Source organism: Bos indicus, chromosome 4, assembly GCF_029378745.1.
Source record: "Bos indicus isolate NIAB-ARS_2022 breed Sahiwal x Tharparkar chromosome 4, NIAB-ARS_B.indTharparkar_mat_pri_1.0, whole genome shotgun sequence".
NCBI lineage: Eukaryota > Metazoa > Chordata > Mammalia > Artiodactyla > Bovidae > Bos > Bos indicus.
In genome coordinates, this window is record NC_091763.1 from 29,822,298 (window position 1) to 29,845,846 (window position 23,549).

Genomic DNA, 23,549 nt, shown 5'->3' on the forward strand with positions numbered 1-23,549 from the left:
AATTTTTGAACAACAGCAAATGTATCATTTAAAATATCACTATGAGATATTGTTATCTCTACTACAAGCTGAGGCTATATTAGAGATATGATGTATGTCCAATCTACTCACCCTCTTCTTCCTTCTCTTTTCCCAGTAACTCAAGGGTTTGACTCTTTAATGGTTGTATTTAAGCATTCCTTTCAAGGGCTAATGAATATGTCATGTAGTTATTACTTCAAGCTTGTTAAGGAATAATTATGTAAAAAACTTTTTAAAAAACTTAGAATTCATTAGTGATTATGTAGACCTTACTTTATTCTTGGACATTATTTCTCCAGTGGCCATAAAATATCAAAATTTTAAAATAGATCTTTCTGTCCTGCTAAAATGGCTGACTCAAACTCATTATCTATGGTGACCATGAATTAGTTGAATGAGTGAGTGAAAGTCGCTCAGTTGTGTCTGACTCTCTGCAACCCCATGGACTGTAGCCTGTCAGGCTCCTCTGTCCATAGAATTCTCCAGGGAGGAATACTGGAATGGATAGCTGTTCTCTTCTTATGGGGATCTTCCCAACCTAGGGATCAAACCCAGGTCTCCTGCATTGCTGGCAAACTCTTTACCATCTGAGCCACCATGGAATGAAATAAGTCTCTTTAAAGATCAAATCTGTGGCTTCATGCAGCCAGAGGCCCTAGCTAATTCAGCTTAAAAAGTAAACTATTAAAATTATAAGTCATTTTTTGGGACTATCCTATAGACTCATTTTTTTTTTAACTTTTCAAACAGTTACAGCTCACATGTTCAAGTGAATCTATACTTAGAACTATGTGACAGTGCAAGACAAGGTTCACACTTAGTTGGGAAATACAACTGGTTGTTTCCCCAAAATTCTTTTGTAAAATGATAGCATGCATTTATGTTCCACTCTGCCCACTTACCGCAATTAAGCTGGTACCAACAAAAGGAAACCGATCTGCAGGTTTCACCTTAAGGGAACTGTATGGTGCAAAGACTGAAAAGGAGTTTCTGCTTCCAGAGCCAACACTGTTTCTCCAGTGTTCTTCTCTGGCCCAGATCATCTGCTTGATTTTGCAACCACGTGGACGATCATTCAGGAAAGGGCATAGCCATGGAAGGACAATTTACAAAAGAGAGAATAAAAACAGCAAACACACATGGCGAAGAAAAGTTTAGGAATCTGAAATATATGACTTAAAGCAATAATGAGAGTCATTTCTTTCTTATTAAATGAACAAAGAATTCAGTGCACTTAAGGCCAGTTCTTTCAACTGCTGTTTCCTGAAGTATAAACTGCTATATACTTCAGGGACAGTAATCTGGTCATCCTTATCTAGTCATTAAAATGTTCTTATCCCAAAAATTCTCTCCTCTTTTAGTATCCTAAGGAAATAATCAGAAATTAGAACAAAAAGTCATACATAAGGATGTTCAATCATTTGGGAACAACCAGATGCCCAGTATTAGGGAAGTAGTAAAATTTTGATATATGGGGTCCATAACCACTGAAAATTGCATTTGCAGATAACTTTTAATAGTGAGGAAAATTAATTTTGATATTAATGAGGAAAAAGTAAATTATACTCATATAAAAATCACAAAGAAAAAAATTATAAGACATAATGTATCTCAGAAGTGGGTTTAAGGTATTTGTTTTCTCTGCTTCTTCACAATTTCTTGTATTTTCTAGAATATCTTCAGTGAGGCTCTCAGTTCAGTTCAGTTCAGTTCAGTCGCTCAGTCGTGTCCGACTCTTTGCGACCCCATGAACTGCAGCACGCCAGGCCTCCCTGTCCAAAACCAACTCCCGGAGTTCACTCAAACTCACGTCCATCGAGTCGGTGATGCCATCCAGCCATCTCATCTTCTGTCGTCCCCTTTTCCTCCTGCTCCCAATCCCTCCCAGCATCAGTGTCTCTTCCAATGAGTCAACTCTTCGTGAGGCTCTAATAGTCTCCAAAAACTGAAGTTTCAAACTTTGTTGAAATGGAAAGTCTTTGGATTAGGATGGAGGTAATATGTTTTGACAAATTTGCATTTGTATATGAATGCCTCCCTTAAAAGTCACAGAGGTAATTATATTTTTAAAAATTAACCAAAATGAATATCTAATTAGCTTTATAAAACAAAGTAAAGTGGAGGGGCAAGTAGGGCACTTTGTGAAAACTTGCCTACAATTTAATTTTCAGGGAGTGCTACCATCAAGGCAGCCTCCTAAATAAATTTTCCTACACTTCCCACTTAGCCATTACTTCCCGACCTTTAGAGTAATAGCTTAACTGTCTGATAAAAGCAGCTACCTTTAAAGTCTGGGCTTTTGATAAATTCCTTGTTTATGAATAAAAGACTGCCTGTATTGTTCTTAATGATTTATCTCATTGGTATACATGGCCTGTTAATGTTGTCTTTACTTACTCTTTGCGCTGTGTGAAAGCAACATGGATAAACCAGATGCCAGGTTCACTGTCCCCCCTCACACTTATTTATTATTATTAGCCTGTATTGTATCTAAGCTACATAGAATTTTACTCATTATTTTTAGGAATAATCACAAATAATAACTGCCAAGAGATAGGAAATTGTTAGAAAAATTAATAGTATAAATGAATCACAAGGAGGAAAACTATTATATTAGGATAATGGATTGCTTCTGGAGAAAATGTCATGAATAAATAAGTGGATATTACCTTTATGTCCTACAGCAATACTTCCACAGAAGGAAAAACAAACTCTCCTAGTAGGAAGAACTTTAACTTCTAGTTACTTATAATTTATAGACCATCTGGCAAATGAATTCCATATGCAGTACTGCTGCTACAACTTATACATGACTTCTGGAGATACAGGAATCCACATTTATACAGTTTGCTGCTGCTGCTGCTGCTAAGTCGCTTCAGTCGTGTCCGACTCTGTGCGACCCCATAGACGGCAGCCCACCAGGCTCCACCGTCCCTGGGATTCTCCAGGCAAGAACACTGGAGTGGGCTGCCATTTCCTTCTCCTTATACAGTTTAGGTAAGAGCAATTAAGTAGGTGTAAAGTACCTGGGGAGCAGAATTTGCAAGAGCAAAAGTTTACTATAGGGTCTTAAATGCATGAATCTAATGACTAGAAGTTAGGGTGATTTTTTAGATATCTCCTTTTTATAACATTAATATTAGAAAGAAGAGTGCACACATCAGCATAATATTACTTTCTTGAAAGCTAGGTAAATGTAGATTCTTAGTATGGCAAAGTAATACTCGCATTATTCTAAATGTATAAGGAAAGTCCAGTTTGAAGCCAAACAAGCTGAAAAATAAAAAACAGAAAAGAGGAAAACCAATTTTATATTTATATTTTCATCCTACACGTAACAAGTAAATTTTAACTTTATTATGTCATGTACTTCCATTTTAAATAGTATGGAATGCTATCTTTAGCATTTTCATGAACAAGCAGAAGTTATTTTATATTTATATTGCCTTTTATTTTTAGATTTATCCTTATAAATACATGAATTTCATTTAAAAAAAGGAAAAATAAATAATCAGGACACCCAGTTAAATCTGAATTTTAAAAAAGCAACAAATCATGCTTAGTATAATTATGTCCCAAATATTACATGGGACATACTTACACAAATAAAATTATTTGTTGTTTATCTAAAACACCAGTGTAACTGGATTTCCTGTATTTTATCTAGCAACTCTATATAAAATTAAAATATATATTAAATAAAGAATACTTCCTTTTTATGAAACTGCTTATAATCTCACTTAAATGAGACAAAGATCCAAGCAAATGTATTGCTCCATGGAAACACATTTATCTGTGTTTAAAAAAAGAAGAAAGAAAAATCATTAAGTTTCAAAGCTTTCTATATGCTGACAAACTCAGTTCCTTAGTAAAAGTGTTCCTAAAATTTAACTTGGAAAACAGGAAATAAATAGAATCAGTATATTATTACAAGTAATGAGTAAATAAGTAATTTTAAATTGCAGGACAAAAAATAGTTCTAGGCTACAAGTAGAACATTGCTAACAATAATTGCATTATAATTTTAAGTGAAACCATCAACTGTGAAAATTTAATCTGATGTTTTCATACATGAAATAAAAATGAAAACTGAACTAGATATTTTCATAGATTTTAACTATTAAAGAATTTTAAAAAATCTTTTTATTCTAAGAAAAAATATTTTAAAAACACACCCCTGTAGAGTAGCTTTCTACGTAACTTGTTTATTAATGTAGTATATAGCCTCTGCATAGACAAGGGAGAAGGCAATGGCACCCCACTCCAGTACTCTTGCCTGGAGAATCCCATGGATGGAGGAGCCTGGTGGGCTGTAGTCCATGGAGTCTCTAGGAGTCGGACACGACTGAGCGACTTCCCTTTCACTTTTCACTTTCATTCATTGGTGAAGGAAATGGCAACCCACTCCAGTGTTCTTGCCTGGAGAATCCCAAGGACCGGGGAGCCTGGTAGGCTTCCGTCTCTGGGGCCGCCCAGAGTCGGACACGACTGAAGCAACTTACCAGCAGCAGCAGCATAGACAAGTTGACTATAAGAAGTTGAACAAAAAGAAGTCAGCATTTTCCTAAGCTGCAATCTATCACTGACAGATATGCAGTGCGACATTTGTTTACTTTAATTCTTTATTTAAAAAAATTATATACCAATATTGATTTCCTGGATGTGATAAATACACCATCATAATGTAAGATGTTATTAATAGAGAAAACTACTAGAGCTCACTATACTGTTCTAAAATTATTCCAAAATGAAAAGTTTATTTAAAAAAAAATGAAGTAAAAAAATGCCACTGCTTTTGGATTATAAAAATACTAAAAGTCATTCTAAACCTCTTCACAGACATAAATACTATTTCTTTACAATAGGAATCACTATTATATTCCACTTCTGAAACATTTTCTCTGCAAAACAACAGGCAGAATTTTAAGAATGGAACACTTCACAGATTCTGATTTTCTTGGGTATACATAGTAAAACATTCAAGTGAACATGTCACTAAGCAAAGTATGTTCACATTTAATAATTACACCATATACTAAATAAATTATATCATATACTTTCTACAAAGTATATGCAACTAAAGAATATATAATGTTCTATTGCCAAAATATTTTCAAGGCTGTTTTATTCCCTTATATTCCTTACTATTACAACAGTCAATTGTGATAATAAACTAAAGTATGTCACTACTGAGGGCATAGACAATATGATACATGTATATCATACTCCAACATAACTGCTACAGTTTTAAACCAAATAGTTATGTACTGGGAAAAAGAGAAAAACTCAATTTGCCTAACAGTACAAAGGACACTGAATTGTCATCTGCAAGCATCTTACTTTCTTAAAGGTTTAAGAGAAACAGAATTTAATATTAGAAAAATGATTATTTTTCCTTAAACTGAGACTTCATATATTTGTAGTCAAATTCTGTTAAGAGTGTATATATATATATATATATACACACACACACACATACATACATACATATACACAACTTGATAATATTGATTCACTAAATCAATGTGAATAACTCTTAAATTCACTTCCACTTACTGGTTCCCCTCTCCTTACAAAGGTCATTGTTTGTTTAATTGAAAGGGGAAAGTGCTTATGAAAAAAAAAAAAAGCCAAAATAAGGGACAGGTATGTAAAAGAGAAACGAAATATTGATCGGTACAGAAGAATGAGCACAAAACTTCCTGAAATGATGGGAAACCTGATGATAGGGTACTTGAATAATTAGGGATATTAAATTGGGTGCAGAATTGGGCAGTACAATCTTTATTTTCAGTTGAAGTAGACAATCACCTGAACTCTGGGGGAGGTGGAGGGCATAACATCTACTTTCTTTCTTTCTTCTGTTTTGGTGCTTAAAATGGAGTGGCTAAAAATCTTAAAACTGGAAGGATCAGTCCCCTTCAAAGATATAAAGATAACCCTAGGTAAATTACTGAGTTTTTTTCTAACATTCACAAGGAGTATAGAGTGAAATGAACATAATGTAAATCAACTCATTGTTTGGGCACTTTCAAATTAGTTGCCAAGAAAGGAGTGAAAACTTGATAAGCAGGCTCCAGTTTCCATGTGTTAAGAAATCTTAAAACTGTGGGAGCACAATAAATTTAAAAGGAAGAAAAGTAAACAAGGAAAATGCTAAGCAGTGAAACACTGATGTGAACAGGGTATAAAGGATTTTCTTTAAAGAAAAAGCTATAAAGAGTTCCATTGTGCTTTTAAATTACAAATTTGGATTTCTTTGATTTAAGCTGAGTCTGATTTTAAAGTATGTGTCAGAATGTCCTGATCCATTTAAATATTCAAACTGTTGATGCTATTTCTTACCTATCTTGGGGGAAAATTAAATATAAATCAAAATCTTAAGGAAGTCCACATTTTCAAATAGGTAAATAGCTATTTTGAATGAAGCAACAAAGTAGTATGCTTTTTATCCTCTCCCTCTGGCACAGAAAGTGCACTTCTGAACCGCAAACCAGGTATGTTCAGACCACTGACTGCAGCAGTTCCAGGTCTTGAGCCTTTTTCTCAAGAACCAAGCAAAAAACGCACAAATTCACTAAAATAAGTGACAAGAGAAAGCAGGCAAATCCCAGGTGGCTTGTCTGCCTTTTTCCAGGAAAAATGTGGCCTCAGCTTTCATGAATGTATATTTTGTCTTGATAGGAATGCATATTTAATCATCAAAGCAAAAATTTTTACACTCAAACATAAGATCCTTTAGTAGAGATTTTTAAAGTTTTTTTAAGCCACAAATAAAACTTAAATTTAAAAAGTGATGCCAAACTGTTTTGCAGGCACAAGAAAGGTGAGAGCAGGGAAAGATTAGATCATCCAGACGGGGACTTTGAAAGACACTTGTAGTTTACTTGTGAAGCTTCATTTAGCATTGAGGTACAGGGGAAATGCTGTTCCTGGTGACAGCGCAGTGGGAATTCCCACTCCAACAACCCATGAAATGTTACTGCATAATTATTCACCTTCTGAGGCCCATTAGAACTTATCAGCAGAGAAAGAAATTTAATTTAAACTCACCCCTCGGTGGTAAAGAATGACCGAGACACGAGATCAAAGCCGGAAGCTCTGTCCTCCAGTGGTTTGCAACACCTAGGCACAATAGGGTGAGAGAACGCGACATTCCAGCACTTTCCGGCTTTCCGGACCCTGGAGAGAGGGGTGGAGGTGGGGGCTTCCACACCGGCTGGTTTGAGGGAAGGACTCCGGAGGTGGATGTGTCAAATACACCCTTGAATTCCAGAAGGCCAGGCTGCTTCTACCCTGAGGCTTCAGGGGCTTTTCGAGAGAGGCCCAAACTGCAGACCAGTTAAGCCATTCCTCTCCCTTCCCTGCTACTGGGATTGCGGGTCAGTGGTGCCGGTGGATTTAACCACAAACTGGACATGATTGGAGCCATAGCACACGCAGGTGTGCAGCTCTGCGAACTCTTGAATATTGAAGCAGACGCTTAGATTGCAGCACATCACAGGGCACTTTAAAAGCCTGTAGATGGTGCATGCATAACCAAAAATAAACTCCAAATTTAATCCCTGGCATATCTAGAGAGTACAAAGTGGAACTCAGATCCAAACCTACTGAGAGGGGCCTCTGTTCCTCAGTCCGCCCCAGGGAGCACCAGGTACATTCTCAAAGTAAAGATGATCTTTAAAGGAAGTATGGTACTTTTTCTGAAGGACTGACCCGTTCCTCCCTTCAGATGTCACCAAAATACGGGGCCGGGAGAATACTGCTGGCACTCCTCAATTATTCAGCTGCCAGAAGCGTGGACGGGCAAGAAGGGAGAGGAAGAAGCCCAAAAGAGGTTGTTGGGTTTTAGGTACAACGCAGCAAAGACAAGTTGAATCAGCTCAACAGGTACAGTGATTATGTATCTATATATACCTGTCGATAAGATTCTCTTCTAGGTCGTCATTTAAGTGGCTAAACTGTTCTTTTGATTCCTGAAATCAAAAATCACAGTCAATCGGTCCTGATTTTGCTTCCCTTATGACAATAGTGTGAGAAAAGGTGCACAAATTCCTTCATTTGAGTCCGGCAAACCCTTAATAAAATGACAAGAGTAGCAGTTTATTAAACTGCTACAGGGCCAGAAACGGGTAAGAGACAAGCAAAAGTGAACAGAGTACTTTAGCCAGAAAAGAGCACAGTCGATGCTATACCAAAGAAATCCAACAGGTTCAGGAAGAAGGATCTTGGCCCGCCACGCCGCGGTAGGCCCGGGTAGCACCGGCAGGACGAGGCACTTGGCCTGCCATACCGGGATAGGGTGGGATAGAGGCCCGAGGGTCCCGGCGCTCGGATGGCTAAAGGCAGTGGGCGGATGCTGGTGATTTGGCGAGCAAAAGGAGGGAATCCGCCCATCCCAGGCCCGCCGGCTTCTTTTGAGCCGGGAAGTGAGCGCAGGAGAAGTTCACCCGGCGATTCCCGCGATGGGTTCGCGCGGGGCCAGAGAGGCTCCGGGAAGCGCGAGCTGGTTGGGCCGGTGTCGGCCGCGGCTGGCGCGCTGCAGGACGCGCACGGGGCACAGGGTGGCGCTCGCTGTCCGTGCAGCGGGAGGAGGCGGCCGCGGTGCCTTTGTGTGCGCGGGCGCCACTTGCGGCGGCTCGGCTGGCAGCACAAGGGGGAATGCGGGCGGGTACGGTGGTCCGGGATAGACCCGACTGCCGCCCTACCCTTCGCTGCAGCTCTTGGGTGGACAACGCAGCTCGTCCGCTCAAAAGCTTCCGGGGAATCGGAGAGGCTTTTTGAGAGCAGCTGGCAAGTCGAGAAGGGAAAGGAAAGAGGAAGTAGCGTTTAGAGAGGCTGGAAAACTCTCTTGGGCTCAACACATCGCCTTGAATTCACTGAAACAGAATAATGGCAACTTTGGGCAGCCCAAACTCAGCCTCGAGCCCCGCAAGAGAAGCAGCGGGTGTCTCCACCTTCCCTCCCGCGCAAGAAATGGCTTGTCTGAGAAGTAAAGTTAGGGAATGGGCTTAGAAGAAATTCCCCAAATGGACAGGAAAGAACAACAGTGAAAAGCAGCAGTTTTGAGCGGGCGCTTCATTCCCGGTTCTCAGTCATCCTCCAGCTCCCTTCGCTGTCTCTGGAGCTCTAGAAGCCCCGACTGTCGTTAGGAATCGAAGCAAAATGTATTTAAGGCTGCTTCCTCACCGCCAGGAGACTCCGCAGGAAATTAAATTAAATTAACACGCGCCCAGGGACCAAAGAAAACAGATACCAGCCCCAAACCCCCTCCCCCCGCTAAGCAAATCAACACTTCAGCGTACAGGGAATGCGGCGAACCTAGAGATGGCCACTGACGCGCATCCCCTTAAACCTTAGCGGCTGGAGCAAGGAATTATCGGCTTTCCTTTAATCCGGAAGCAGGGAATAAATAGGGCGGAAGCAAATTCTGAATCTTAATTTTTAAACAACAGCAACAATTGTATATCGAGCAAAGTCTTCAAAAGATACCACCCAGAATAACAATCCTAACTTAAAAATGAGTACACTTCACTCCCACTGATCCTTTACTTAACACGATTTTCTTTCAAGACAGTGATAGAATTAATCTGCTTGTCTACTTTTTAAAGAAAAAAAAAGGGGGGGGGGGAACAACATAAAAATCACATTTTTAAAAGAGAGAGGGGCTTGATCATACCTGAGTTTTTCTTAAGGGTGTAGGGAGAATAATAATGCCTGTTTGGACAGAAGCTGTAAAAGTCAGCAGTAAATTTTAAACCCCAGTTTATTCAAAATATCTACCTCAAATTAACCCCTCTTTGAGGCTATTTGAAAAATTGAGCAAAATGTAGAATTTCTCTACCAGTTTAGGCAACCAGAGAAAAATCAAATCTACACTCTCGCTCCCCCCAAAGTTCCTGCCTTAATTTACCAGCCTAAAAGATTAACTGACCTTTGAGCTAATCCTCTAAAATAGAATATTTATTTTAAAAAAATTCCTCCACAGGTCCTCTGTAACATTCCATTCAATAATCTCAACAAAAGATCCATGGGGAGATGAAAATGTAGATGGCAGGATTATCGATTTGTCCGCTCAGGAGTCCAGTCTCATCATATGCTTGTCATTAATTTTTAATTTCAGCATTCTGTCCCCAATGGGAGCCCCATTGAGAAGTTATGCCAAGACTGGGGTAAGATGAGAGAGGAAGGAGGACAAATCCATCCAGGAACTTTTTCTAGTATCAGTTAATAAAGAAGAGTACCTCATCACATTTGCTTAAATTGTGTTAGCTTAAACAAATTTTTTGCTGATAGTCCATCTCAACAAATCATAGTCATGTTCCTAAGCAAAAGACATCATCCAAAAAGAAATTGAACCAGAACAGGAGAAAGCAGGGTAAGGAAGAAACACTCAAGTTTGGGGACGAAATGAAGCAGGTTAACAGAAAAGCTGGACTCAGCTGCAGCCCTATTCCAGTCTCCTGAGGGTGGACTGATATATGCTGGCCTGACTGTGGGTCAACAACTAGTTTAACTCTACCTTGATCTGCAAGACTGGAAGCTTGTCCCTTGGTTTAAAGTGAGACCAACCCTTTGGCTTCATTTGAGTGAGCCTGCAGGCACTGTTATGGGGTGCGTTAGCATAAATAAAACGGGGAGAAACCAGTTTTTTACTTCATCCTCTATCCTCCAAAAATATGTGCACCCCCAAAAGGAAATCCTGGCCACCCTGCAGAAATGAATATGTTGGCTATAGCCAACAATACAAAATAAACCAAAGCTAAAATGGGGAGAAGCCCAAGGAAGAAAGTGAAAATTTGAACATCCATACTACAGAAAAATCTGTCCCGTTTACCCACCCCAGAAGCTTCTTCCAGACAATATCTATCCTTATCATCAATCACTTTGTAAATCAAATGTGATCCTGGGTAAAATGCAACTGATATAATGAAGGTACCAAGCAGCTTTTTTCTTACCTGCCACTACATTTAACTCCTTCAGAACCGTTTTCTCTGAATCCCTCAGCACTGCAACTTTCAATAAAAAAGGAACAACACTTAAATTGTGTTCTGCGTGTTATTCCTAGGAAGAAAGTAACAGAAAGAGACTGTTTTACTTTTTAAAACCATTATGTAGAGCTGTAGTATACCAAAGAATTAGAGCTTACTTGCTTGCCTGAAGTCATAGGGGTTGGAGTTCTCAAACGTCAGCACAGGCAACAGGATTAAGGCACGCTGTTACTTGGGCACAAACCACATTATTCTAAAATACTTTATCCCTGTCTTTTCCTTATGAATTTACAGTATTTAATTATACTCCGTATTTTCATTTGTTTCTATGGATAGTAATGACTTTATATAAATTTCATTGAAAAATTGTCAATTCAAGATGCACACCAAGACTGAATTTAGGGTGGGGAAATGCAAACGGAAAGAAAGAAGCTAAACTTAAAAGAATCTGAACACACTAACTTTTTATTCAGTTTGTTTCAAAATAATATTAATCTAATAGTGAAATACTTTGATATAACAGCAATCAACATTTAAAGTATTTTATGTTTCAAAGTATGGCTCAAGGAACACCCATTGCTTAAATGCACTTAGACATAACAAGACAGTATCTTTTTATTGGCATCATTGACACCTATGAACAATAGCCTAGTAGATAGATTAAGGTTTAACCTTCCTTTTCTTTGGTGGCTGTTTAGAGACTTTAAAAGAACAGATAAGTCATTTCAACAGGAATCTACTACTGATATTTACCTCTACATAATCTTTAGCTAAGACATGGAATGCCAAAAACAAGCTTTTGTTAGCTTGACCTCCTCCACCCCCTAACAACAAAAAGTTATTCCCAAACCCATGTTTTTATTTTAGATGTACTGATCTTCTAGTGTAAGGCTTGGCCTTTAAATACCAAATGCAACCAATGGCCAACAACCTGACTCCTTCTGGAGAATGAGAAGAAAGCAGAACGAAGAAATTTCTTTCAATTGTTTGGTGACTTTGTATAAATTTTAAGAGCTCAGTAAATCCTGATGCTTGGAGCTAAAATCTACTGGTAAATAATTACATTTCTTAGACACTACAGTCTTTATCTTGGTAAATAGAGAAAACACAGCTTCCCCAAATATATCATTCCATCTAAGTAATAGCTTAAAAATAATTCTTTAAATATTACCTCAAAACAGGGCTATGTTTTGTTTAAATTAGACATTTAACTGAAGATAAAATGCAAATGTCCATAGTTTAAAAAGGAAAAAAAAAAAACAAATTAACTGACCTAGTCTTTATCTGAGTTTATTAATACCATTTAAAATATTACAAATAAATCAATTACATTTCATGCATTTAAAATGCAAGTCTAAAATGTTCCAGAGAAAGGCTTTTCATTTCAATGTGAAATATCCAAATTATTTCAACATTACAATGAGCAATTAGTTTGCAGAATCTGCAAACATTTAAATGTAGTGTCAGGAGTGTTTATTATTAACAGTTAACAATATTACCTTCAGGAAATACACAGAGGCCAAAGTTAGTTGAGATTCACTTGGACATTTTATTTAACACATGGGTTTTTGGCAGACCCAGTTATTATGAAATATAAGAGTACTCTCACTTTAACTATGCCTGAACTGCCAGCAAATGCAAGTAAGTACATGCTTCATTAAATTAAGTGTCATCCCACATTTATCAAATATTGTCTTAGTTACAGTTTGATACCTATCTAAATTCATATTCGAGCAAAACTAGGCCCCGAAAGTGCGTTTGTGGCTCTGCACCTCCAGAAGTGAGTTCAAAAAATCTGCAGCTCATCAGAACTGCAAGAATAACTCTTAATATTTTCTTGTGACCAAAAAAAAAAAAAAATCAAGTTTACTTCAATATATTTTCAAATATTTACTGGAAGTAATGTACAAGAAAAATAATATACAAAATCGTCTCCTGGACAACTGCACCTCGCACCCATACACTGGTGGAGTTATAGTTAATCGATACCTAATCTAGAACTATTCTCCCGTTGTACAAACCATTAGGTTCAGATAAATCTTACAATTTTTTTCTGTTTTTCCCTTTTGGCATTTAAACTACAGCCTGGTCCGAAATAAACAATAGCTTCTTTACTTGTTTATAAGTTTAAATCACACACAAAAAAGTTAAACCCTAAGAATCTTCAACGAATTGCAAGAATTTACAGAAATGGGTACTATACAAATTGACTGCTGGACTAGCAAAAAAAAAAAAGAGAGAGATTATGCTCGGGAGTGGTGAAAACGAGGTAGCAAAGGACAAACACAGAGATAGTTAATCTGGTCTCACCGGAAAAGGGTATTTTTGCATAAGAAAAAGACACCTACCCTCACCCCCACCCCCAACCTCATAAGTTAAGTTAATGCGATCAAAATAACTTTGGGATCAATATTAGCACAATTTTGAGAGAAAGACTTGCTTACTGATAGAGGAAAAACTACCTACAAGGGAAACCAAATAGAAGGATGCTGTTGTGTTTTCTTTAGATTTTCCGTTTAAAAAAGTTATAAAGATTAAAGAAGGCTGTTGCATCGATTCACCAAAACTGCCCTTAGCTAAAACTTGCATCGGTTCCACCCCAGGGAACAAAGGGAAAGAGTCAGGGCTGGCGTTGGAGAGCTGAACTAGACAAACTCCGGGTCTCCGTGTCCGAGATGGGCACCCGACAGCTCTGCGAAGGGCAGGCCGCGACGCCCGGCTGCAGGGCAGGGCGCTCAGCAACTCAGACGCCCGAAAACACGGTTCTGGTACTGGTACCTAGCCAGTCGGCGGCTGGCCTGCCCCGGAGGCCCTGGGTGGCGCTCAAACTTGCTCAGCCTAGTGGTTAACCGCGCGTTCGGAGGCCCGGGGTCCCAGGCACTGGATCGGTCCAGCCTTACCTCCAGCGGCCACTTCCCTCTAAAAGATGTGCCCGTCCCAACTGGGGATGGTGAAGGGAGAACAAGGAGAGGACAAGAATTAAAGGCCTGCCGAGGGGCCGGCTGGGGCTGTTCTGGGCCCCAACGGTGTTATCGGGTAGAGAGACAGCTAGGGCCCAGGAGAGCAACGCGTGTTACTTACATGTCCACATTCCCTTTACAAAGTTGTCACAGAGAGAGTTAAAAGAGAGAAGGGCAGAGACAGAAAGACATACTGAGCAGGGTGGAAAGAGACTGAAGCCAAAGCCAGGACCCACGAAGCCCAAACGGACCAAGGTGGGAGGAGGAAGGGGAGAGGGGCAGGGGCGGGGTGCACGTCACTCCAGGCCGTTTCGGTGCCCGGGCTCGGGGGGCGGCAGCAGCTCCGGGGAGTGGCAAGGCGGGCTGCCTGCGGCGCTGTGCTCGCTGTCGGTGTCGCTGCCCTTCTTGCCGCCGCTTCCGGACCCCGCCGAGCCGCCGCCGCCGCCGCCGCTGTGCGTCTTCACGTGCTTGCTGAGGTGGTCGCTGCGCATGAAGCGCTTGTTGCACACGGGGCAGGCGAAGCGCTTCTCGCCGGTGTGGGTCCGAAGGTGCCGCTGAAGCTCATCGGAGCGCGTGAAGCGCTTGCCGCAGAAGAGCCAGTTGCACACGAAGGGCCGCTCGCCCGTGTGCCAGCGCAGGTGCGCTTTGAGGTGCGACGTCTTGCCGTACACCTTGCCGCAACCCGGGATATGGCAGCTGTGCAGGCCCTTGCGCCGCAGGCTCGCCCCGGCCGGGCCCAGACGCTCCGCCTCTTGGCAGTTGGGGCAGTCGCAGGTGGCGCGGCCGGAGTAGCGGCGGGCTGAAGAGCGCGGGGAGCCCCCCAGAGGCGCCGACGGCCCCGCGCTCAGCATGGAGCCCCCAGCGCCGGCCAGCGGCGACGGGGCCGAGTCCGGGTAGGTGCCGGGCAGCACTGGCTTGAAGCCGTCCATGAGGTGTTGCCCCGCGGGGCTGAGCAGGTGCGAAGAGGCACCGCTGCTGAAGGCTGAGTGGCTCAGGCCTGAGTAATCCGAGTTGTAGCCTCCGAGCGGCGAGTGCAGCGAGGTTTGGAGCCCCCCGGCGGCGGGGTGCAGGGAGCCGGGCAGCGCCGCCGCGCCATTCGGGTTCTGCACGTCGATCCAGCCCGCGCCCACGTCCCACCAGCTGGAGGCGCCTGCCGACCCCACTTCGCCGGCGGCGCCCAGGCCGGGATGCGAGGGCTTGAACCACGACTCGTAAGGGTGCGCCATGCCTACGCGCGGGTAGATGCCCTGCAGCCCGTCCACAGAGGTGTGCACCTTAGAGATGAACACGGGCTGGTGGGAGCCGTCCTGCGAGTGTGCCGAGGAGCCGCCGCCGCCACCGCCGCCGCCGCTGCCCCCCGACACGCCAGGGGCCTGGAACACCGAGTAGTCGTTTGCGAAGGGAGAGCTCGAGGCGGCGGCGGCCGCGGCGGCGGCGGCGGCGGCGGCGCTGCTGGAGGTTAGGGAGAAAGCGCTAGAGCCGGGTGAGCCGCCACAGCTAAAAGAGTCGGACACCAGAGCCGCCGCCGCCGCCGCCGCCGCCGCCGCCGCCGCCGCGGCCGAGGACGAGCCGCCGTTTCTGGAGGGCCCTGACACGCCGAAGCTTGAGAGACTGGAGCCCACTACGTTGCAGCTGCCTGAGGAAGAGGACGAGGACCGTTTCCAGGGGTGGAAGCCTTTGCCGAAGGAAGATGAGCTGTCCGAGAGGGAGGAGGGAGACGGGCTGGGGCTGCCGATCTTATTACAGGTAGCAGCAAGCATGGCCAAAGGAGTCGATCCCAACCTCGGTTCTTCCTGAGAGAAGGAGAGGAGAAGGGGTGGGGGAGGGGAGGTGGGCAAAAGTCCGGTGGGGGAGGGAGGAAGGAAATGTGCATCAGTCCTCCAGTAGCCTCCAAAACGCCCCCAGTGCACCCCATTTCTCGCTGCGGCACGGCGCCACCAACTCACCTGGCTCCCCCAACAGCCCCGGCGCCCGGCTGCTTCCTACTCTACGGGAGGGGACAAGTTTGGCTGCCGGCGTCTGATTCGGGAGTAAAGCGCCACGCTAAAGAAGAGTTTGACAAGTATTCTCACCTAAAACAACACTCTTATGCACACAAGGCCCCAGGCACTTCGAAACAAACAAGCAAGCAGAAAGTCCAGATTGGGGAGGAAGGAAGATTCCTTCGCGGAGAAGCCTGGGGAAAAACCATTGGATTGGTTTTAAGAGCTACTCCTGAAATCCACAGAAGAGCTTTGAAAATCCTGTTGCAGTTCCCAGAAACCCATCCTGGGTTGTTTCTCCCAGGCCAAAAGACGTCAAACTGTAGGGCTCGATCGCTCTTCCTGATTTTCTTAAAAAAAAAAAAAAAGTCTACAATACTAAAAAAGAGAAAATGAGAGAGAGAGACGGGTTCAACGTACCTGCAAGACAAGGCGGGCTGAGGAATTTTTTAAGGGGAAGAGAGAAAAATCTGCAATTTGCCCAGGAGGAAAAACTTGCTCTCTTTACCCCCTAAATCGTCTCACGTAAAATAGGCTGGACGCACGTCTCCGGGGCGGGGAGCGGCCGGGCGCTGCGAGGTGGCTTGTCTAAATGCCCTCCGAACCTTTTCCTGCGCTGAAAAAAGTGACTCTGCCCCCCCCTCCCCCTCTTTCTTTTCTCTAAACTCACTTGTATTTAAAGGGGGGAGGAAAAAAGCTCTCAATAGAGACCGATAGCCCGTGGCCTGGCCGGGGCGACTTTAACCCCCTCCGATCGGCAATAAAAGAAAACTAATTAAACCAGCAAGAGAAAATCCTGAGACTCACCCCTAGAAGTGAAGTTGCCATCACACAAAAGTGCCCTCCTCCTCTCAGAGGATCTTTTTTATATTGATAAATCAGAGGCAGTGTTTTTTTTAGAGGTGTGCAATACAATGATCAGTTCCGCCCATTCCACCACAATTGTAGCTCCCTCTCCGGCTTTGAAGTGCCGCGGAGGCGCGGCCAGCCAATCTGCGGCCTCGCCGGGCCGCGCCGCGCGCGCGCCGTGAGGTCATCGGCGCCGCCGCCGGCCGCCGTGGGGGGGCTGCGGGGAGCGGTAGCGGGAGGGGCGCGCGTGACTGCGTGTGTGTTACAAAGCGGTTTTGTGTGTGTGTATGTAACTATGTGCGAGTGCAACCAAGCTGAGGAGAACACAGTGCAGCCGGGGGAGGGGGTGGGGGGATGCGGAGAGGTTGGGGACTAGAGTCTGGCAGTGTAACAGTGACGGGGGGAGGGGAGGGACAGTGCAGAGAGGGAGAGGGGGTTGTGAGTGACAATTTAACTGTATGTGTGACTAAGGGGAGCAGACCAGTAAATTGTTGAGGGGAAGGGTGAGTGTAGTGTGACTGAGTGATAAACCTGGGGAGGGAAGAGGGACAGTGCAGTATAGAGTGTGTGTTGTGGGGCGGGGGGCGGGGAGTGTGATAGGTGGTGTCTGAGTGTGTTTGGAGAAGAGAAAGAGTAAATATGTGGGTTTGTGTGTGTGAAAAAGGAGGGAGAGTGGATGAGTGTGTGTTCGCTTCACATGGGAGAGGCAAGGGCAGTGTGTCACAAACGTGGGGAGGGGGTCGTGTGTGCTCGTGTGTGTGTCTGCAACGAAACTGTGATGGAGAATAGGACCGGTGCAGTAAAGTGTACATACGTAAAAGAGAGACATGGCGATTTGAAGAGTGAAACTGACTGCGAAGTTGAGTGAGGTTGAATAAATATTCACAAATGCTATCACTGTCGCCAACTTCCTCAGGTTTTCTTGTAGCTCAAATCTTGATTGGTTTTCTTCCCCTTAATTTTTCGGATACTGTCACTAAATTTTAAAACAGAATCATATTAATACCATCCTCTCCTTTCCTGGCTTTACAGCGGAAGGGTAGAAATTTAGGGAGGCTGACGGGTATTTTTAGAGCGTTCTGGAGGGTGTGCGCCTGCGTCAAAGAGCTGTTACTTTGATGCGGTAGCTTTTTTTTTTTTTTTCTTCTGAGGTGGTATTCGGCTTTGGAAGTGCAAGTCTCACTGTAGGGGAGACCGTGTGTTTGTCCCGTGGCGATGAGTAAATTTCAATACAAAAGGATTAGATTAAAAAAAAGGGGTAAGAGTTTTTTTTTTTTTTTTCCTGAGGGGTGAGAAATTGAGCATTTTATAGAATGTAGGAGTTTTCATAGGATATCCCAGCGCCTCTTTCTGAGGAAAAAAAAAAAAAAAAATCGGGATTTTGATTGAAATCTGGGGGTTTTATTTATCTGAGAAGAGAAACAAGCTTTTAACAAATCTTGGACCACGTGTATTGGAAGCTTCTGTGTCTAGTGGGGTTTAGGCCAGATATCTGTTAAGTGTATGCATGTGAACAGTTCAAATTTGGTGGATTTTAGAACTTGCTTGCCATTTGTGTTATTAGTTGCCTACAGAAATGTAATTACAATTTCACTGCCACCACAAGGAAACATCTTAAACTACAGAAAGCACCACACCAGTGTAACAAAAAGTCCACAGCCTTTGGAGCCCTGTTGAATATCCATATGTTTTTAAAAAGTAATTCACATATTTAAGCAGTTACAAATGCTCCCAGAAATCTAATTTTAAGTCAGAATTGATTTAAAAAAATGTTACTAGCTGAGAGAGGTGTTTTGTTTTGACAGAGGAAACCTTTTCATTTTATTGTTGTTTTGAACCTTCCTCAAGTACATCACAGCTTCTGGGGATGTAAAAAAAAAAAAAAAAATCCTCCGGGGGTTTACTGAAGTCCAAAGTCAGGTTGTAGCATTGTGTAAGTTTCATTGAACAGAGTTTAGGCTGATGTTTGTGGTGTGAGAGTGTTTCTGACCCCTTTATAACAGTGTTGAGATATTGACTGTACATCATATCTATTGATTAAGGGGATAAGGTACATTCTCATACTTTGAAGTAAGTGTGAAGTAAATTAATGAACTGCTTTCTTTCTCTGAAGGCTGACGCTTACCATAAATGTCGTGTTTCTCCCTGCAAGCCACTCTGAATGATTTTAGCGTGTTGAGAAGGCGTGACAGGCCAGCCCAGAAGGAGGAAGGGGTGGGGGAAAGGAGGGAACTCCGTTTAACAAATAAAAGAGAATTAACTTCATTGCTTTGGTCTCCTTCTATAATGATATTCATTTTAAAGACCTAATATACAGTTGTTCAAATTTGGGATTTAATTCTAATCAATACCGTCACCCTCAAAGGTGGAGAAAGAAAGCTTTAGGGAAGACTCCCTTCTATGAATAGTTATTTATTTTATCTTTTTATCCTCCTATCTCTAGTAGGAAGTGAGGCAGGACTTTTGAAAAGTTAAAAGCTGATTCTGAGAGTAAACAAACATTAACCATTGTTTCCTCAAAAAATGCAGGAATTAGAAAAACACACATCATGTGATTACAAATTTGAGTATCTACTTCTAAGATTGTATTTATATAAATTCACTTAAGGATCATGTAATTCTGCCTAGGACAATGGGTCACAATGTTGTTGTAGATATAATGAGTATACTGGATTCTTCAGTTTGCATGAGGTTGACTTGCAGATTTTCACAAAGGTTTGTATGTGCATCTTCATTATGAAAAAATATGTTTTCATATATATATAGTCCATTTACTCCCACTTTAAAATCAGGTGTTTATTTTATACTAGTATTGTCAAAGTTTCTTTTTCACCCTACCCCTCACCCCAAAATAAGTGGTTAGTGTTTGTCCTAAGGCATAAGACAGAAGAATTAAAAAGGAAAGGCAAGAGAATTATATAATTGACCAACAATTGAAACAACAATAATCTTGAAACAGTGACTAGCAACCAACCAGACCAACAATGAAACTGGTCTTAATGGCAGCTCTTTCTCCACTTTGCAGAAGTGACTGTATTATTTTTGAATCCCCCCACAGGAGGGAACATCTGTAATCCATTGTAGATACAGTCTGTCGGGGAAAGCATGTCATAGCACATCCAGTTCAGTTTACCTTTTGTGATATTGATGACTGCTCTTGAGTATTAAACTGCAATAATATGGAGGTTTGGAAGGGGAAGAGGAAGAAAGATAGGAAGTGCAGGCTTTCTAACATCAATTAAAAGTTTCCCCCACCTCATAAGAAGTTTAAGTGCTGCCTGGGAGAGGAGTAGATGGATATTCTGCTGTTTCTTGCAAACCTGTGAGATCCACTTTCAATAAAGCTAAAATCTATTAGCATTCTGTATGCATCTGCAGCATAAATTTCATTTGAATTTCAAATTTAATAAACCAGGAGGTTTTTAATCATCCCTGGTTTTATTTGTTTGATATTAACATGCTTATTGACCGGGTCTGGTGACCAGTTTGATCATTACAGGACAGCAAAAAGTTAATTAAAACGACCACAGCCCCTTAATCATATCATCTGTCTCATCCATGTCGCTCTCTTTATTACCGGTGATGATGGATAGTCTCCCAGATTAATTTCTCTGTTTCTTCGATTTGGACAACAGCTTTTGGGACCTAATTTACATCCTGGGAACAACTTGCTCAAGTATATCTAACACCTTGCAGCTACAATATACATCAACATCTCTTTAGATAGAGTGGAAAAGGGGAGCTTTTTTGCTGGCTGGTTTGAAGACTAATCAATGCTGTGATTTGGAGTTCTCAGGTTTTCACAACCAAAGAAATAGAAGGTCCTAAAAGCAAATTAGAGGCCTCGGTCCGTGATTTTTCTTTTCGTGGAGTGGGAAGTGAAATATGCCTCTGCTGTTTGGTTAAACAGATTAAAATGTGTAGATAGAAGGACAAGTAAATAAAGCCATTTGTAACCATTGAGTACGGATTGGGGATTTATAGTCGAAAACATCAAAGTTACCCAGGCTTTCAAGTGTCCAGCAACAGATCTACACCAAATAAGGTTTTGAACGTGTCAAGTGTGGTCTGGTAAATACACAGAGCTGAAAAAGCCTAATAAGAAAAAAAACACAAAAACAAAAAAACCCGCACATGAACTATATAGGCGAGTACCTCTGCTGGATACGTTTAAACAGGGCTCTTGGCTTCTCGGTTTCCTGAGCGTTGGCGGAACGCGCAAGCTCTGGAAGCTGATGTGGCCGGTGCCCGCGAAGACCCAGGTGACCTGGTGGGCGCCCCTCCTCAAAGAGGGAGACAGCTCCCAATCTGTGGCCACTGTGCAGGGACCTCGCGCGCGGACTCCTTGGCTACTAAATAAAGCGTGAAGAAGGGTGGGGAGCGAGCCGAGCGCAGCCATCGGCTGCAAGGAGAAGCAGTCTGGCCCAGGTTGGGGATATCTCCTCGCCCGGAGCTCTTTGATCAAAGTTTCTTTCCTGTTGAAAAGAAAACCTGGCCAGGCTTTCTGGATTCCCGAGGGGATCCTTTTGCTTTCGGGCGGCTTTACTAGGAAGTTGCCTAACATTTCCTGGGAAGGGAGGTAATAAAAGCCCCTCGCTGGTGGCAGATTGTTGAGCCGTAGGTGGGAAGGGATCAGTCAGCCAGAGTCCAGAAAGGGCTGTATTTTCCTGATTGGAAAATGGGAACTTCCATACTGAACAATAGCCCCTATTAGTGAGGTTATTCGGTTTCAAACTATCCGGCCACATTTACAGCCGAGTCCTTACTTTCCTGGTTCTGCTTAATTGGATGCATTTGTTGACCACAGCGAAGCAGTGGTGACTCTTGATCTATGTGCAAGGATCTCCTGCAAAGCATTGCCTTGGCGACTCTTTTAAATAAATAGGGTCGCTTGAGAAAGCATATTGTTTCTTAATTGACTAGATTCCCCCCACCCCCACTCCGTATCACGCTGCTTAATATTTCTTCTTTCTCTCTGCCACTTAGAAACACTCAAAAGTTAGGGACATTTTAATTAAAAGGGACTCATCTAACTTAGGATATTACGATGCTTTGATTCCTTTTAGCTAGGGCAGTCAAATTGCAGATATTCAGAAAGACAAGGAAGACTTTAATGTAGCAAACATATGAATGTGTTGGCAAATTCATAGATAGGAAAAACATGAAGATATTTACCCAAATAGGCATTTCTGTATATATTAAAGGAAGATAATAATTCCTTATTTGTGTGCATGCATAATGTTCATATCTTCATAGCATGTTGATACGATCGCGTGCTAGTTCTACAGGCAGGCGTGTACTCAATGGTATATTTCATATTCATCTCCCTGCTGCCCCAAAGATGAAATTGATAATTAATTCTACAGCATTTCATATTCCTCTTTCATCATGTGAATGAAGGAAACACACGTAGGGAAGAGAGTTTGCTCATTTGTGGTGAGGTGTGTGTGTGCGTGTGTGTGTATATTCTAGATGAACAAGGCAAGAAAGAGAGAGGCTTAGACATTCAGACAAGTTCGCCTCTGATTTTTTCCTAGAGTGGATTTGTTTCGGCTGTTTTCTCTTTTGGTATTATATATCACTTTATCACAGCTAACATGCAGAGTTAAAAACTACTGAATTCTTATCCTCAACACTATTGATTTCTTTTCATTCTGTTCTGTTACTAGAGGAGGTAATGCTCCCAGATTACCTCCTTGGTCTCTTCCAGACGGTTGACAATTGCAATCGCAGTTTCGGGAAGATAAATGTTACTTTGGGAATTGTGTTTAATTACAAATAATCTAGGAGCTGCACCCAGTCTCTAGGTTTAACCACACTTATACATCATTGTACAAGATTTACAAATGGGTGATATTTGTGAAAGGGGATACAGTTCACTTTTGCAAAATCAAGGTGCAAACTAGGATGCCCCCACTTGGGGTTTGGCTCAGAGATAACATAGACCGGAAAACACTGATAACAAAAAGTGTGGGGCCTCAGAGTACTTGAAAGCTTAAGAAAGCTTTTTCCAGTGAAGTTTACCTTCAGATCAATTTTATTAAAATGAAAACCTGAAAATAAACCAGTCTTTGTTGAGTCTTTAAAATCTCTTATGTAAAACCATTTTTGTAGACAGCATTTCTGAATTCATATATTCAATTTTCTTTTTTTTCCCTCACAGTCCTGTAGATTTTCATTGAAATAGCCCAATGGTTATTTTTTACAGTTCCTCTTGTAACTCAGCTGCTACCTTTGTGTGTCTGATTCCTTGCTTCTAGGGTAGCTCAATTAGTGTTGTTTGTGTGTGTGTTCGCTTTTTTTCTAATAGTCTTATTAACAAGAAAAAAGGTGGCGAACAGGTTATTCTCTTAACCTGACCTGGCTGTAAGAGTAAGATGAGCAGCACTGAACAGATGTCCCCATTTAAGCCGTTCCTTTCCCACATGCCTGCTGGATATTGCAGGCGCGCAGGAAGCTCGCTTCAAACCTGGCCCATTTCAGGCCATAATGGCCACGTTATTTCGGCCCAGTGAACACGAACAAAATCGCGTGCTTTAGAATCATTCGACTCTGAGTCCAGGAAAAGCAGGGGGTGTGGTGGCAGTGGGGGTGGCTAGGGAGGGGTGTGTACGAAGGGGAGGTGGGGTGGGGAGCCCATTTCATCTAGGATCTCAGGAAGAGAACTTGCTCAAAAGAATTTTCCCTAGCAAATATGGTATAATTTACAGCGCAACTTAATAATCCGAGGGGCAATGCAAAAGCCC

At 42.4% G+C, this 23,549-nt stretch overlaps 2 protein-coding genes across 4 annotated transcripts in view; one reads left to right on the top strand and one right to left on the bottom strand.

Annotated features, from left to right (window-relative positions):
* The window catches only part of ABCB5 (ATP binding cassette subfamily B member 5), a 133,917-nt gene extending 125,519 nt beyond the window's left edge, over nt 1–8,398 (top strand). For 2 of the 3 annotated variants that reach the window (XM_070787571.1, XM_070787573.1), the window contains one exon: nt 1,694–2,364. In XM_070787571.1, coding sequence (XP_070643672.1) covers nt 1,694–1,930 — 237 coding nt within the window. In that variant the 3' untranslated portion in view covers nt 1,931–2,364. Of the gene's footprint in view, nt 1–1,693; nt 2,365–7,753 lie in introns of those variants that run through there. The other variant, XM_070787574.1, reaches the window with a different exon arrangement.
* Nucleotides 8,399–11,276: 2,878 nt separating this feature from the next.
* SP8 (Sp8 transcription factor) lies at nt 11,277–15,762 on the bottom strand. The gene has a single exon (XM_019959555.2). It carries the CDS (start codon nt 15,730–15,732, stop codon nt 14,269–14,271), a length of 1,464 nt encoding a protein of 487 aa, XP_019815114.2. The 5' UTR covers nt 15,733–15,762; the 3' UTR covers nt 11,277–14,268.
* Between the last annotated feature and the right edge of the window lie 7,787 nt (nt 15,763–23,549).